The 16673-nt window shown below is 41.2% G+C and overlaps 2 protein-coding genes across 3 annotated transcripts in view; one reads left to right on the top strand and one right to left on the bottom strand.

The window, feature by feature from the left end:
- Positions 1–6962: 6962 nt before the first annotated feature.
- Positions 6963–11948, bottom strand: LOC132363365 (uncharacterized). Its single transcript, XM_059919086.1, has 3 exons — positions 11428–11948; positions 11080–11224; positions 6963–7200 (listed from the first exon to the last, which is right to left on the bottom strand). The coding sequence occupies exons 1-3, from the start codon at positions 11946–11948 to the stop codon at positions 7171–7173; spliced, it is 696 nt and encodes a 231-aa protein (XP_059775069.1). The 3' UTR covers positions 6963–7170.
- A 163-nt stretch (positions 11949–12111) lies between these two features.
- The window catches only part of FBXL17 (F-box and leucine rich repeat protein 17), a 467882-nt gene continuing 463320 nt past the window's right edge, over positions 12112–16673 (top strand). For both annotated transcript variants that reach the window (XM_059916861.1, XM_059916860.1), the window contains exon 1: positions 12112–13212. In XM_059916861.1, coding sequence (XP_059772844.1) covers positions 12208–13212 — 1005 coding nt within the window. In that variant the 5' untranslated portion in view covers positions 12112–12207. The remainder of the gene's footprint in view (positions 13213–16673) is intronic.

The following is a 16673-nucleotide window of genomic DNA, read 5'->3' as shown; positions in this document are numbered from 1 at the left end:
AAGCCAGGAAACAACCTATTTTGAGGACCTCAGAAAGAGTGGAAGTCATCAAATTTATAGGTACTGCAGAAGAAATCTGGTGTAGAGAGGTTTGGGAACTTGATTTCTTAGCCTCAGGATAACAAATAATAGCAGCTTTTAAGATTCCAGTCCAAGATTCCTTACAAAATTTCCCAGTCAGAAGTTTATTTGTGGCCTTAATGCTTAGTGCTTCAGTTTGAATAGCAAACTCAAGGAAGCTTGTATGGTTGGTTAACACTCTTGCTCACAAATTTTCTATAAAAGCCCAGTAGTAGATATTTTTTAGCTTTGTAACAGGGCCAGGATCAGGGTGCAGTAAAATGTAGCAAAGCCTTGCCAAGCCATACTGGAGCCCGAGGCAAAAGGGAAAAAGGAAAAACAGTATTACTGGTCCTGTCTTCATTTAAAATTTTGACATTTTGGTCAACTTGGGGGGCATTCTTTTGATTTTAAAAAATATGCATCAAAGTATTATTCATTCATTTATTCATTATTTAGTTTTTGGTGCTCTCTTAAATCTTGTGCCCAAGGGATGTACCTCAGTTGCCTAACCTAGTCCTGGTCTTGTTTTGTGAGCCATTCTGTGACATTTCTCAACTCTGTCACTGTAGTGAGAAAGCAGCCACAAACAATGTGTCAATGAACGAGTGTAGCTATATTCCAATGAATTTTTAATTATGGAGACTGAAATTTGATTTTCATATAATTCTTATGTCACAACAAATTATTTATCTTTTGGTGTTTTTTCAACCATTTAAAAGTGTAAAAAACATTCTTAACTTGCAGATTTTGCAAGTTAGGCTTTTGATTGGAATTTGCCTACAGGCTGTAGTTTGCTGATTCCTGCCCTTGCTTCACCTATGTAGACAATCAGGCCAAACCTAATAAAACCAGTTTTGTGTGTGTGTGATTAAGAATAATCTTTTAAATTATCATTATCACAAGGAGAGGAAACTGTAAGGAAAAATTGTGAAAGACTTTGAAATGACAAAATAAAAAATATTACTGGGCATCCCATGAAATGCTAGGTGTTTTCTAGCCCCCTCTTTGTTATGATTTGTAACTTTCATTGCCTCTGAGTAATTTTACCACTTTGTTACTTGTAGAAAACTGCTGGTAATGCAGATGACTTTTGCTGATAAAGATGCAATTAATAACTTCCCTGTGAATTTTGACCATTTTTTTGTCTGTTAACAAATTTATTTCAGTACTCTTGATTGCCTCTATTTGTGTCCTGTCTTCAGAATCTCTTTGAACTGGCTTTTTACACTTTTCTAGTTTCCTCAATAATTGAGTAAAACCATTGTTTAACACATGTCTATTTTATTTTTGTACAAGGTTCATGATTTTATCTTAAAAAATATGTCCCTTAATAATTGGTTAAGACAAATATAACATTATAAAAGTCCAGTTCCACACCTAGGAAAAATGAGAAAAGCTCTTGGATTATCCATTCAACATTTACTAATCACCAACTATGTGGCAGGGTGTTGGGGATATAAACATGAATAAGGAAGACCAATTCCTTCCTTTGATAGTTCACGATCTAGTGAACCTCCCAGTCCTTAATATTGATTCATCCATTCACTCACTCGCACACTACGAATATTTATTGAGGTCTACTCTTAGTACTACAGCTCAGTCCCATTTGGGTTGAATAAACTTTTCCAATCTGATCTCCATGTCTTACTAACATGTTTAACAATGTTGCTGTGGGAAAAATGTGTTATGTACTTCAAGCAACTTTTGTTAATTAAATAAAAACCTCAGTAACATTTCTACAGCTTTCTCAAATAGAGGAGGTAAAGGTCCTACTCTCATAATTTCTCATCACTACAAGATTAGTAACAATTTACAAACCAATTTTAAACTACTCTGTTATATTGGGAACTGCCTATATTATCCATGGACTGCAGATACTTTTCCTAATGATGCTGTTATTGTTGTGAATGTTTCTTGAAATTCTTCTTTGGAATTGCCTTCAAATGTAGAAATACACTTGAAGTGTAGAAGTACACTTGTGAATACCCCAGTGTAGAAATTCATCCATTTAAGGAGGATTTTATTTTAGGAAGAGCCAAAAGTCTTTCGGAAAGAATTTTGGTCTCATTTTACAGATATGAGACTAAGGACTGAAAATGATAAGGTTTTAGATGACCTCCTTTCTACCTTGAGTCTTTTACTACAAGAAAAGTAGAAATCATCCAAAAGCATTTTAGCATTTTAAAGTATATAAAGTATTAAGTATAGAGTACTAAATGAAGTTTCCACTTGAGTACTTCCAATTCTGCTCCCCCCACCTGATTTACCAGTGGGTGCTACTGTTAACAATATGATATGTATCAATGCCAAATTATTTAGGAGTTTATAAAGATAGATGTAAATATGCTAATCACACATATATTGTGAAAACCTAGAACTGTGGAATTCCTTGGAGGTCCAGTGGTTGGGACTCCGTGCTCTCATTGCCGAGGGCCCGGGGTTCAATCCCTGGTTGGGGGACTAGGACCCCACAAGCCGTGCGGTGCAGCCAAAAAAAAAAAAAACCAAAAAAACCTAGAATTGTGTGATACATACTTGCCTACAGTTTTCCTTTTACTCCTAACCGTTATGGGCATTTGGTATATAATAAAGGTGATGTTATAGACCAGAGTGTTATCACTACACTTAAAAGATATTATCTGGTGAGTACAACTCATGTCCACAGATTCTTCAGCTAGTTTCAATAATGATCAGCATTTCTCATGTCTCCTTCCTGCCTTTTTTTGCAGTACCATTTGAAAGTAAGTTGTAAGTACCATGACGTTTCACCTTAAATCTTTCAGTCTATAGCTCCTTAACCAAAAATATATAATCATAATATTCTTTTAATGCCTAAGAAAATTAAAAATAATTATGTAATATTATCTAATATCCAGTCCAAATTAAAATATCCCCAATTGTACAAAAACACTTTTCTTAGTTGTTTTGTTACATTATTTTAAAGTAGAATCCATTCTAGGTTCATATATTTCATTTGGTATTTTTGTTTCTTTGGTCTCTTTAGATTTAGTTCAGATACCCCACTTTTTTTCATTTCTTTCTTCATGAAGTGAATTTTTGAAGAGTCTAGTTTAGATGTCTTATAAATTATTGTCCTATATTCCTTTCTTTAAAACTCAGGTTTATTAAGATATAATTTATACAGTGTAAAATTCATCCTTTTTAGTGGATAAAAGGATAATTCATCCTTTTAAGTGGATGAGTTTTGACAAATGCATTCAATCATATAACCACCACCATGATCAGGATATAGAATACTTCTAACTCCCCCCAAAATTCCATTCTACCTCTTTATAGTAAACCCCTCCCTTCACTGCCAGATTCTGGCAACCACTGCACTGTTTTCTGTCCCTACAGTTTTGCCTTTTGGGGAAAGTCATGTAAATGGGATCATACAAGATGTTGCCTTTTGAGTCTGACTTCTTTCACTTAGTGTAATGTGCTAGAGACTTATCCATTGTGCAGATGTACCATAGTTTATCTATTTACCAGTGGAAAATGTTTGTGTTCAGGTTTTGACAATTGTGAATAAAGCTGTTATAAACATTTACATAAAGGCTTTTGTGTAAACATATGTTTTCATTACTCTTTGGTAAACATCTAGGATTAGGATTGCTGGATCATATGGTAACTGTGTGTTTAATTTTATAAGAAACTGGCAGAATGTTTTCCAAAATGGCTATACCATTTTGCATTTCCACCATCAGTATATGAGAGTTTTAGTTGTTCTACATCCTTGCCAACACTTGCTATGTCAATCTTTTAAATTTTAGCCATTCTAGTAGGTGTGTGATGGTATCTCATTATGAGTTTAATTTGAATTGCCTTAATGAATGATGATGTGGAGGCCTATGTTTCGGGGGCAGGAAAGGATAGTTTCTGGACTGAGTGCCATTAGAAGTACCCTACCCCACCAAAACATTAAAGTCATTTCTCTATTGTCTTCTTTTTGTTCCCTCCTTTTACGCTTACTCTCTTTTGGCTTAGATTATAAACCAATCCTGGATGCTTGTCTCAGTCTAGTCAGAAGGATGCCAAAATTTTCCCAACCCTGAAATGTTTTACATGCTTGTGTGAATAAGAGTTTCTCTACCAAAGGAAGAAAATGAGTTAAAGTTAGGAATTGTTAGGTACTTCTTGAAAATTGTTATCAATGGTAGCATACACAAGTAGCTTTATCTGTCTCTTGCTCCCACTTTCTCTTTCACACACACACACCTACGCGCACCTAACACGTAGTCAAAGAACTGATGGTTTCACAGAAGATGTGTTCCATGCTCATGTTTTATTTTAGAAACTATTATTCCCCCCTTAACCCACCCTTCAGAATTTCTATTCAGAGTAATCATTCTCCAATTTGATCTTAGCATATATTCCCTATAACATGTCTGAAAGGATTATTAATTTTCTTCATAGATTATTCTCCAACTTGATCTTAGCATATATTCCCTATAACATGTCTGAAAGGATTATTAATTTTCTTCATAGACTATTCTCCAAAACTCCATCTATAAGAAGAGACTATGAAGCATATCTCAGTACTGTTGAGGTGCAGTCTGGAATAGAAAGGCACAGTCAGAAACCAGACATTTAAGGGGTGATGGGAGGCTGGTTGGTAATGAAAGTTGGTGAAACAGCATGAAATAGGCAATACAATTTAAAGTAGGTTTTTAGGGTTAATTTCCTTTAGAATTAAAGTTCCTTTTGAAGTAACAAATTTTCTTGCAGTTCTTTATAGATTTTTGTTACTTGACCATGTGCTCCACATATGTTTTTAGTGAAGATTCTCACACACTTTAGTGCTCTTAAGACTTCAAAGTAAATTTTCTTCTTTTTTTTATTTATAAGAATGTGTAGCATGTTGGTCATAGGGAGATTATTATTTATCATTTCATGGTTGACATGGAAAACAGTTATATTAAGTTTAGAAATAGAGTTCCTCTAGATCCACAGCACATGAAAACAGCACCTATCACTATCTGCAGTTTTGTTACCTGTCGGTAAGTAAATGCCTTTGATTTGTAGTCCAATAAAGATTCAAATTATTCCAATTAGATTTGATTCACTGTTTAGGAATGTCAATTTTTACAAATATGGAAGAAAATATATCGATTTCTCAGGGAAAATCATTGGCAAATCAATAGGAATTGGGAAGAAGTCCTGATTCCCCATATTCTTCCCCAAGACACACACACACACACACACTTAATTCCAACATAAGATTGAAATGAATATATAAAGTGAAAGGACAATAAATCACAAAGAACAGCATGCTTCCTATAACAGTGGTTCTCAGCTTTCTGGATCTATTCCCCTGGAGGGGGCAAAAGACCCTAACACCCATATTTCTCATTCCCATTATTAGGTGAGGGTGGGAGAGGTGACTCTTAATAGCAAGTGTTGCTGAATAACCAAATTTAGAGCAGATTATGTTTATGTCTGCTTTCACAATTGGATGATAGACAATATAATTTTTAATCCCTTTACCCTAGTCTTAACATTTAAGTAGTGGGAAATAATGGACTCCAAATATGGTTGATTGACTTGCTTCACAACATACTGTAGGCATAACTGAACAAACACACAAAAAACTAAATTAAAGATAAACAAACAGTAATGTATAATTCAAAAGCAAGTAGAACAGAATTGAAACCCGAAGCTACTCAAGGTAACACAGGTGGTATACTGATAAAGTGTGTCCTTCCAGAAAGTTGAGGGAATTGATGTAATTTATGAGGTTAAAGAGAATAGTTGCTAAAATCATTTCTTCCATTGTTTTCACACTTAGGTATGACTCTATTTTTAGAGAAAAATAAAAAAAAATATTTTAGAGAAGAAAAATAACTTTAAAAAGTACTTTCTCATCCCTTTCTACATCCAAAGAGAAGTATCTACTCCCTGAGTGGCGACAAAGAATAACATCTTATCACTTGGCTAAGTAGGCAACATAAAACAAGAAAATCCCATAATCCAGGGATTAATGAAGCCAGCCGTATCAGAAAGAGGATCAGAGGAGAGGTGGGAGCTACTTCACATCACCACTCCGGCCACCCTTCCTCTGTCTCCCACCTGCCCCAGGAGGGATGACACCTTGAATGGTTCTTTCAACCCCCGTAGTTTGTGGATCCTGGTTATTATTGTTTTATCTCTGGAAGGAGAGATAAAACCCATATTATAAAGGGAACAGGTTAGGAAGGGGCAACCTGATACTTGTGATCAGATTTGGGAGTGGAGCAAACAAATTTGGAGCATAGACATTTGATTATTATACTGATACCACAAATTGTCAACATTTAGAATTGTGGCTTGCCATTTCTGAGCCACTAAAAGTAAATATTATTATCTCTCTTTTGTTTATTGTGAGCACATATATAACTATTCTAAAATTATACAATAAGAAACAAAAATGTTATTAAACTTAAGAGGGAAAAACATTAAATTGGTTAGAGAGTCACATGTAACTTAATTCTTTCTAAAGGCCCTATTTTACCAGTTGAAAATAAGAAAATACCAGTTATAATATAGGAGATAGCTGGGCACAGAATTGAGGGAATGTAAATGGTAGAACATCTTTGTGTTGTATTTATTTCATTTAAATAGAGGAAAAGATAAATAATATGTGACTCTTAAGCAAAAAGTAAAGGAAAATAAAATAAACCCCTACATTTGCCTCAATGACCACATTAACTTATACAAAAGTGGGAGAACAATGAATTCTTTGTATTAACTCTTGGTTAATTGTTTCCTTTCATGAGCTTGAATTAATCTTTGGAGAATTATGGATAATTGATTACTTCGCTTTCTCTTTCTCCCATTAAATTTCATGAAGTCTTAGTTTCACAGGACTGTTTGGTGAATACATTTTCTATTCCCACAATAACAAAGTACCACAAGTGGAGTGATTTAAAACAACACCTTTTTATTATTTCATAGTTCTGTAGGTCAGAAATCCTGGCGTGGGCTCAGCCGGAGTCTCTGGTCAGGTTCCCATGGGGCTGGAATCAAGGCATCAGTGGGGCTGTGCTCCCTTGTTGTTCGGGCTCTTCTTCCATGCTTATGCACTTGTTGGCAGAATTCAGAATTCTGTAGATTGGAGGGCTGGCCTTCTCACTGGCCGTCAGCCAGGTGCAGCCCTCTCTGCAACGTGAGAGTTTGCTTCTTTAAGGCCAAAGGTAAAGCAACCGCTGCTGCTTTGAATCTCTCTTATTCTGACTTCCAGACTGTCTTTAAAGATTTCACATGACTACATCAGGCCGACCCAGAATAATTTCCTTTTAAAGTGCAACTGATTAGCAACTTTAGGTGCTGGTGATTCAAGGGTAAACAAAGTAGGCCTTAATTCTGGTGATAGTCAACTAATAGTAAAATAAAATACCACAGCTGGAGACTCTGGTAACTGCTGTAAAGGAAATGAACAGGGTGGTATGACACCAGGGAAGAGCTTTTGTGACAGGAGGTGGTACCTGGGCTGAGACCTGGAAGATGAGCATGAATCAGTCATGGGAAGAACTGAGGGAAAACCAGTGAGGTACCAGTTGCACTTTTATATTGTGCCTGAAACAAACTATTAAAGAGTACAGATCAGTTCCTTAAGGGAATTCTCTGAAAGCTTGCTAAGTTATCTCTATCTTTGGCTTTGAGTATTGCAGCAAAAACACAATTCAATAATGGTTTAAATTTATTGAACACTTGGGGTGTTGCATGATTTCCAGATGCATAAACAATGTCTTCTGCCCCCAGAGTGTCCTTCTAGGTTATCCACTGCACCTACCACAATCAGTGGGACCAATGGCACATTAACTGATCTCTATTTACATCACTGGTGCCACAGGATGTTTTAGCCATTAATAACAACCATCATTAGCCAACTGTAAGCATGAAAGCTTTTTATATGTGGGTGTGTTTTTATAGGCAAATGTGAATTTCAAAGTGAGTACATATATTCTACATCAGCAAAGAAGAAAGAAAAGCCTTTTCTTTTAAACTGTTTTCAACATTTTAAATTTATGTGCTGGCTTTCATTGTGAATCTATGTTATAATACATATCTACTCCAGGTTTGAATTCTATTCAAATATGTAAATATTTTATATAGTAGAATCCATTATTTCACCACAATGTTATACACTGAAATAAGTCATATGAATATACATGTTGCTATTTTGGGGTTCTTCATTTCTTCCATATCCATCATCTCCTCCTCTCTACCTAATTCATAAGTAAGTTACTAAATCCTGAAAACTCCACATAAAAAATGTTTCTCAATCCCACCCCTACTTCATTATCCCCACCATGCTGGCCTTAATTCATGCTTTTAAGGCCCATCCATTGATCTTTCAAACAGTCTTAACTGGTCTTCCTGCTAAGAGCCTCTTCCTACTTTAGTCCATTTTCTATACAGTTGCCAGATTATCTTCCTAAAAACTGAGCAAGGTCCCTGTCCTCATGGAGTTTACCCTCTTCCACTAGAGACTAAAAGTGAAAAAAATGACAAAAGAGACACGTGCTAATGAGATATAAAGAAAATAAAAGCACTGTAAGAGGAAAAGTAAAGGAAGGTATAATTTTATTTCAGTTTAACTGAGATATAATTGACACACAGCACTATAAAATTTAAGGTGTACAGCATAAAGAGGAAGTAATTTTAGACAGGGTGGTGACATTTGATTATAACAAATGTTAATGCTCTCCAGCCAAAGACCAACAGGAGCACACCCATAGTTAAACCAAGTTGAGTTTACTGACTTGTTACAAAAAAGCACATAGCACATGTGAGGAATTGTGGAGAGTCTCAATAAGAAGGTGTAAAAGACTTACAGAATTGGGCTTGTGCTTGGTGATTTTGAGGAAGGTTTAAGGCTTTGCTTTGGATTGGATGCTGTCAGGAAGCAGAGGTTATTCTATGATTGGATATTTTAATAATTGTTATCTAGAAGGTAGGAAGAGTGGAGCAAGGCTTAGGTTGTAATTGGTCAAGAAACAGTAATCACTTATATTAGGCAGAATGTTTGGTCATTTCTGTGGTTTGGAGTGTTCTTGTGTTGGTTGTGTTCAGACATGATTACGGAGGCATCTTATTTTTTTCTTGTCTATTATGATCACAGAGTGGCCATGTTCGATGTTGATGTTTTGTGAGATTGTTTTTGTACAACAGAACACTCAAACCTAGTTGAGAATGCCTGTAACACCAAGGCCTAGCAAATAGTTCCAGGCCAGCTCCTGGTTGTTCAGGCTGCTTTCCTTTTTCTCATTAAAAAGGCCATCCAGTGCTATAATTGTCTCTAAATTGCAATTTATTACTCTTACTCATAATTCTGTCTCCTGAATATTTAGAATACTTATCAGTATTATCACTTAAGGTAATGAGTTCTAAAACTCATTATAGCTCTGGTGGCAATAGTAGTAGCTTAATCCTTGTTAAAACATATGAAACCCTCTGCTACATGCTGTGGTAGAGCAGCCACCTGCTTGTGGCTGAATGGCTCTGGAATTGGAAGAACCAGTGCTGTAAATTTCAGAAACCACTTCAAAAGTCTCAGAGTCACTTGCCTCATCTCTGAAAACAAGAAGCTGTAGTTAGATTTTATGTGTAGTTCCGATAGGTCTGCATGGTGCCAGGCTGTTTGTGTAGTAATCACATGGGGAGCTTGTTAAAATCAGGTAAAAATTCTAGGCCTCCAACTCCAGAGTCTAATTCAGCCTAAATTTTTTGAGATTCCTTCATGTTGTTTCCCTCCCTCCCTTCCTTTTAATTGCTGAGTAGTGTTCTATCGAATGAGCATACCAGTTTAGCCATTCTTCTACTGATGGACATCTAGGTTGTTGTAGATTTTAATTATCATGAATAAAACTACTATGAACATTTTTGTACATGTCTTTTTGTGTGTATAGTTTTTATTTTTCTTCAGTAAATACCTATAAGTGGAATTGCTAGGTCATAATGTGTATTTAATTTATATGAAGCTAATGGGCCCACAATTTTGACACAGAGAGAGTAATAAAAAGGCTCAGAACACACTCTCCTTTTGCTCAAAGTGTAGCCTGGAAGAGATGCAAAGGATTTGTTACAAGGCCTCAGGTAACCCTGTTACTCCTAACCTCCCCTCCTCACCAGTGAAGCTCTGGGGCCCTGAAAGAACCCTTTAAAGTAAGAGGGATGAAAGCTGTGTGGATAATACCTGTAGGTAAATGCAGTTTGGGCAGTGCCTTGATAGAAACGTATGTAAAACCCTTTGATGAATCTTTGCCTCTAGGTTTCTTGGAATTCCATCTCACTGTTCTTAAGCTCAGAAAGGGAGATCCCTGAATGCTGGCAGACCAAAAATAAAAGTGATTCCTGACAAAGAGGCCTCTATTAGCAAAGGTTTGATGGTACGTTGGGTGAAGGTGGGGTGAGGCTGGCCACTGCGGTGGGAAAGTCAGGCATGCTCAAACAAAGGTTTCTACGCTGACAGGCCGTGAATATTGCAATACTGCTTCCTCAGTCAGTTCTCTCAGTTACCCTCAGTAGCTTTTAAAAACATCGGCCACCTTCCACCCTTCAGTATGTAACCAGGCTCCACTTAAAGTAGAGACCATCTGAAAGGAACTCTTTCACTTTCCTGCCAAAGATGTCCACCTATCTGTATTCAACCTTGATCTATCCTTTCCCCCTTCCTTCCAGTCACAGTGAAGACGGTATCCCTCCCAAGGTAATCGTCACTCCATCTTCTCAGGGGCCTTGTTGTATTATCTCTTCTCACTTCCCTACTTTCTCCTTTATCCTGGCTCATTCCCATCAGCATGTCCAATACCTTGCGAAAGCCTCTCCCAATTTCTCCCTTGTGAAAACTAACCTTCTCTCAACACCAGGTACTGCTCCTAGCTATTGCCTTCTTTCTCTGGTCTCGTTGTAGTCAAATCTTCTAAAAGGTTGTCTGCCAAGACTATTTCCTCTTTTTGATCTGGGTCTCCCAAGTCTGCCTAGAACCTTTTATCTTAGAGCAGGCACTGCATAATCATTTTTAAACTACTGTACCTGATGAATGGATAGATGGGACTTCGAGGGTGCAGACGATAAAGTCATCCATAAGCTTGCAGCCTGGGATGTTGGATGACTAACTGGGTTGAAAAAACTGTTTATCTTTCTGGTGTGTATAAATAATTCGATATATGCTTTCATTCTGAAATAAAGTTACGGAAGTCAGTAGTCTGTCACAAGCAACAAGTATGCAAACAAGTGGAGAAACACTGCAGTGCCGCACTACCTGCTGTTAGTCCCTCACGTGAGAACTAGGGTCCGCACCAGCCCAGGGCCGCGCATCTGCCACTCCACCCGAGGGGCCGCCGGGGACCCAGGTCGGCCTTCAGGCGGAATCGGGTTTACCTATTCTTCGTCGCCCGGGTCTCCGAGTCGGGAGGTGGGGGTGAAAGAAAGAGCCGAGCGGCTCCCGGCCAATGGCAGTTCTTGAACTTGTACCTAGAGACGTCAGCGCGGCAGGGCAAACGGATGCCACACAGCTGGCTCGGAAGCGTCTCCTCCCGCCCCACAAAAGGGGCGTGGGCTACGCGAAACCTTGGGCGACGGGAGGGAGGGGCGCGCGCCGCTCCCCGTGAGCCCCGCACCCTCGCCAGCCCGCTTCCCAGCAGTCCCCGCCTAGCGGCCCGTCCCGGGTGAGCAGCCGGGCGCCCACGCCCCCGCCCCGAGCGCGCCGCTGCCGCGGCTCCGCCCCCTCCCCGAGCAGGCCGCGCGCTCCTGCGGCTCCGAGCTGTGTCGCGGGCGCGCGCCGCCAGCGGAGCCGCAGTTAAAATGGTCCGAGCCGGACCCCGCGTTCCCCGTGCCGCCGTACTGACTGACTGAGCCGGCAGGCTCGCTCCCTCCGTCGCGTCCCCAAAGCTAGCTCCCATCGTTCTCCCGGCTTCCCGGGGCAAAGCATGTAGCCCCCATCCGGCGCCGGGCCGACCCGCAGCTGACGCCCACCCCCCCCACCGTCGCGTTTGTGCCCGTGTGTGCGTGTGTGTGCGTGTGTGTGCGCAAGGCGGGCGACCCCGCCGCCCGCCGCGGGCCCGAGGCCCAACCAGAGAGGGGCCTGCCTCGCTGCCGGGAGCCCGGCTGTCCGGGCCTCCCTACTTCTCTGTCCCGGTCCCCCTCCTCGGGGCCTTCTATATGGGCCACCTTCTCTCGAAGGAGCCGCGTAACCGCCCAAGCCAGAAGAGGCCTCGCTGTTGCAGCTGGTGCCGCCGCCGCCGCCCTCTCCTCAGGCTGCCCCGCCGGACCCCGGCCAAGGCGCCCCCCCAGCCGGCGGCGCCCCGGAGCCGGGACTGCTTCTTCCGCGGGCCCTGCATGCTCTGCTTCATCGTGCACAGCCCCGGCGCGCCCGCCCCCGCCGGCCCAGAGGAGGAGCCGCCGCTCTCGCCGCCGCCGCCGCCGCCGCGGGACGGGGCCTACGCCGCGGTCGCCTCCTCGCAGCACCTGGCGCGGCGCTACGCGGCCCTGGCCGCCGAGGACTGCGCCGCCGCCGCTCGCCGCTTCCTGCTATCCTCGGCCGCCGCCGCCGCCGCCGCCGCCGCTTCGGCCTCGTCGCCCGCCTCCTGCTGCAAAGAGCTGGGGCTGGCCGCGGCAGCCGCTTGGGAACAGCAGGGCCGGAGCCTCTTCTTGGCCAGCCTGGGGCCCGTGCGCTTCCTGGGGCCGCCCGCCGCCGTGCAGCTCTTCCGGGGGCCGCCGCCGCCGCCGCCGGCCGAGCCCCCCACGCCTCCCGAGATGGTGTGCAAGCGGAAGGGGGCCGGGGTCCCCGCCTGCACCCCCTGTAAGCAACCCCGCTGTGGCGGGGGGGCCTGCGGCGGCGGCGGCGGCAGCGGAGGAGGAGGAGGACCTGCGGGGGGAGGCGCCTCGCCGCCGCGGCCCCCCGACGCCGGCTGCTGCCAGGGCCCAGAGCAGCCACCGCAGCCTCTCTGTCCCCAGCGCTCCTCTCCCACTTCGGAAGGTGCCCCCACAGAGGCCGGTGGGGACGCCGTCCGAGCGGGGGGCACCGCCCCCTCGCCCGCCCAGCAGCAGCACGAATGCGGCGACGCGGACTGTCAGGAGACCCCCGAAAATCCGTGCGACTGTCATAGGGAGCCATCCCCCGAAACCCCAGACATCAATCAGCTGCCGCCATCCATCCTGCTCAAGGTGGGTCCGGGCGAGTGGCGCGGGGATGCGCGCTGTCCCCCAACCCCGGCCCCCGCCTCGGAGGTTTTCTCTCTCCTCCCTCTAAGCATGGAGGAGGGGGTTCCCTGACAGCCGGAGACGTCCGAAGGGGAGATTGGGAAGCCAATGGGGAGGATGCCTATGGCATATTATTGAAGTAGGAAAACTTGGAGTCTACTAAATGTCTTTTAATAGCTTGGGTCTGTTGTGCATAATTCAGGGTTCATCTATTATTAGATTCCCAGCCCAGTGGTTTAGAAACTATTCGTAAGTTTTGTGTGAAATATTGTTTTATCACTTGAGCAGTTTACACTGACTGGGCAAAGACTTTGTATATTAGTGTTTGAACGTCTTCAAACAGTATTTTCAGGTTTGATAGCTGCTAGTTGATGTCAAAAAGTTAATTTTATTGATCATTTACCATGATCAGGCACTGTGCCAGAGCTTTATATATGTAATATCTCATTTAATCCTTCAGTTAACGCTGTGAGAGAAATATTGTTAACATCCTTACTTTATACAAGGAGAAACTGGTATTTCAGTGCCATTTGCCTACAGTAGTAAGTAAGGCAGAAGTGGTCTTTGCTCCTACGGAGCTTACAGTCTAGTGGGGCTTGAAGAGGTTGAATGACTTGCCCAAGGTCACACACAGACAGTAAGGGGCAGATCTGGGGAATTTAGGCCTCCCTGACTTGAAAACCCTTTTATTTATGCTATGATGTATTACCTTTCTACATTTTAACCCTTACATAAAAGCATACAGATTACCAGAAGGTAAGGACAAATGTATTTTTTGTTGGGGGATAGATGAGTGGGGAAGAGGTAGGTGTCTTGCGGGAGCCTTGTCTCACAACTACTAAGTAAAATTTGCAATTTTGTCAATGTTAGTGCTAGTGCTAGTCACTTAGTTATGTGATAGTTTGTAGTAAGCTATTATTAAAAAGTTATTTTTTCCCTCATTTTCTCTCTTCTCTCCCACCCCCACATCTGCAGCTTTCTGAAGCTTAATAAATATAAACCCAGTTACTCAGTGTGGATGATATTTAAGACTAGATAAAAAAACCTAGATAAGAATTTGGCTACTTTTATTGTTACTGAAGTAAGTGCCATCAATTATAATTGTTGACAGTATAATTATATACTGTCAACAATATACTTTGATTAGACTTTTTGCATATTTGTAATCCTGTGTGTTTGGGTCTGTTTTATTGTGATATTAATATTTTTGTAAATAATATAGCAAAGGAGTGGTAAAGCTTACCTTTTCCTTGTGTCCACATGTAATTGTTTAATTTACAGAGGTGTATTTTTGGAGGAGTAATTGCCACCTCTGTATGTTCAGGGTGTGCATTTTAGGGCGGAGGAAACATTCTTGAACCTTTTAAATTAGTGGATGACATGGACAAATTAAATATCAACGAATACTTGGTATAGAGGTTTGATTGCTGTCTTGCTGTTTGGTGAGTAAAACTGTTTAAAAACAAAACAAAAACCGGGTACTTCCCACTTTCTACCTAAACCATTATTATTTCATGAAATAGAGAATATTAATACAAAAACAAAAAAAAAGAAAAAAAAGGTGGTAGGACATGATTTCGTAATAAAGAGACTTCTTATAGAATAAGTTTATTTCATTTGCTACATTGTTCTTTTCCACATTTTTGCTAGGGACTGTTGAAAACCTGATGTAAGGGGCATTTGGGGAAATTACTCATTGGACTTACCCTATTGTGTTGGAGTATTTAGACATGTTATATAGATTTCCATTACTTGTATTAGAAACTTGGATAAAGATACTCTGTGTGGTTTTCATGGTCCTGGTGGTATTCAGCACAGAGTGAGTGGGACTGTCTGGAATGAATTGAAATCGAAGTTTTTTAGTGTTTACCAACCGAAGTAGAACTTTTGGGGATAAGTCTTTGGGGGGCAGAGGCTCTGATGACATAGATAGTGTTCATTGCTCTATCTTCTCCCCTAAGTGCAGTGCCTGGCATTTAATAGCACTCAGTAAATATTGATGAACAAGTGAATGACCAGGTTTTTAGGAAGTCTGAGCTGAGACTCTGGGTGAACATGCCTCGCCAATAAGGGAAGTCTCTAAGAAGTGTTTTCTATCCTGAGTTGTTGTTTTGAGCCACAGTAGAGCCATTGGATCGTGAAGAGTTTCTGGCTCTGTTTAGGCTTGGAGAAGAGAAGACTTAGGGAGCTATGACAATTTTCTTTACCAGAGAGTTGTTGCACAGAGAGGCACAAATCCATTACCCCCATTAGAAAGTATGTCCTACTTCCCTGATAATGGGCCATAACTTATATAATTGTATTGCTGCGGCTTTTGTACCAGAAGTTACTACAGTTGTAGAAAAGGGGGATGTGGAGGGGAGAGAGTTTGGGAGAGAGACGTGAGGAAATGTGATTCAAAGATGTTTTTAGGGAAGTTGACTCAAACTACCATACTTGCTCAGTTTTTTCCAGGTATGGCAAAAGCAAAAGAAAACTAAATTCTTTCTACTGTGGTTCATAGGCAGATTTTTGGCTCAATATCAATAGGGCTTTTTCTTTTTCAATTTTACTTTTATGTAAGTAGTATTACTTGCCTTAAAATATTCAAATAATGCCCGTAAAGCGAAAGTTGGCCTTGGTTCACCCCCTACTCTCCTATCTAGTATTCTCTCCAGAGGTCACTAACCACTGTTACCAGTTTAGATTTTTCTTCTAGATTTGTACTGTGGAGTAAAGTAGCTGCTAGCCACATGTTGCTATTTAAATTTAAAGTAGTTAAAATGAAATAAAATTTAAAATTCGGTTTCTCAGTCACAGTAGCTGCGTTTCAGGGATCAGTGGTCATGCGTGGCTGGCAGCTACGGTACTGGACTGTGCAGCTCCAGAATATTTTTTTCTTTGTAGAAAGCCCTGTGTAAAACTTCATAGCCTTTTTCATAAATGGCATCAAAATGTACATGTTCTGCAATTGTTTTCATTAACAGTATGATTTGGAGGTCTTTTTTTATTAGTGAGTATATGGTTTCCTTCATTCTTTTTAACTGTTGTATAGTATCCCATAGTATTATGCCATACTATATTTATTTCAGTATGGTATAATTGGATGTTTTCAATTTATTACTACTGTAAACAATGGTAGTAGATGTTTTCTATGCACATGTGGCCATTTTTCTAGGGTAGATTTCAAGAAGTGGAATTTCAGGGTTGAAGAATGTGATTCTCTGAAAATTTAGAAAGTCCTTTCTCACTATAGGAGCTCTGTAAACATGAAATGAATTCTTTCTTAAAATGGAAATTCTTTCCTTCATTGGAAATCATAATTATGTAACTTCAGGAAGAGACCTTTGAGGTCATCTTGTCACTCCCTGCTTCTTATGCATGAAGAAACAGGCCTGGAGAAGTGAAATGGCTTACCGCAAGACATTTCAGATAGTGAATGGCAG

This window comes from Balaenoptera ricei, chromosome 3 (genome assembly GCF_028023285.1).
Source record: "Balaenoptera ricei isolate mBalRic1 chromosome 3, mBalRic1.hap2, whole genome shotgun sequence".
Lineage (NCBI taxonomy): Eukaryota > Metazoa > Chordata > Mammalia > Artiodactyla > Balaenopteridae > Balaenoptera > Balaenoptera ricei.
Note: the sequence above shows the minus strand (reverse complement) of the source record. Positions and strands in the feature narration are given on the sequence as shown.

Bases quoted from the DNA above. Each gene is read 5' to 3' on its own strand.
- LOC132363365 (XM_059919086.1), bottom strand. From the start codon at position 11,948: ATGGGAGCTAGCTTTGGGGACGCGACGGAGGGAGCGAGCCTGCCGGCT. The intron at 11,225-11,427 runs GTAAACCCGATT...ACTTTATTTCAG, and splicing joins ACCCGGGCGACGAAGAATAG to AATGAAAGCATATATCGAAT. The intron at 7,201-11,079 runs GTACAGTAGTTT...CTCACGTTGCAG, and splicing joins CCCATCTATCCATTCATCAG to AGAGGGCTGCACCTGGCTGA.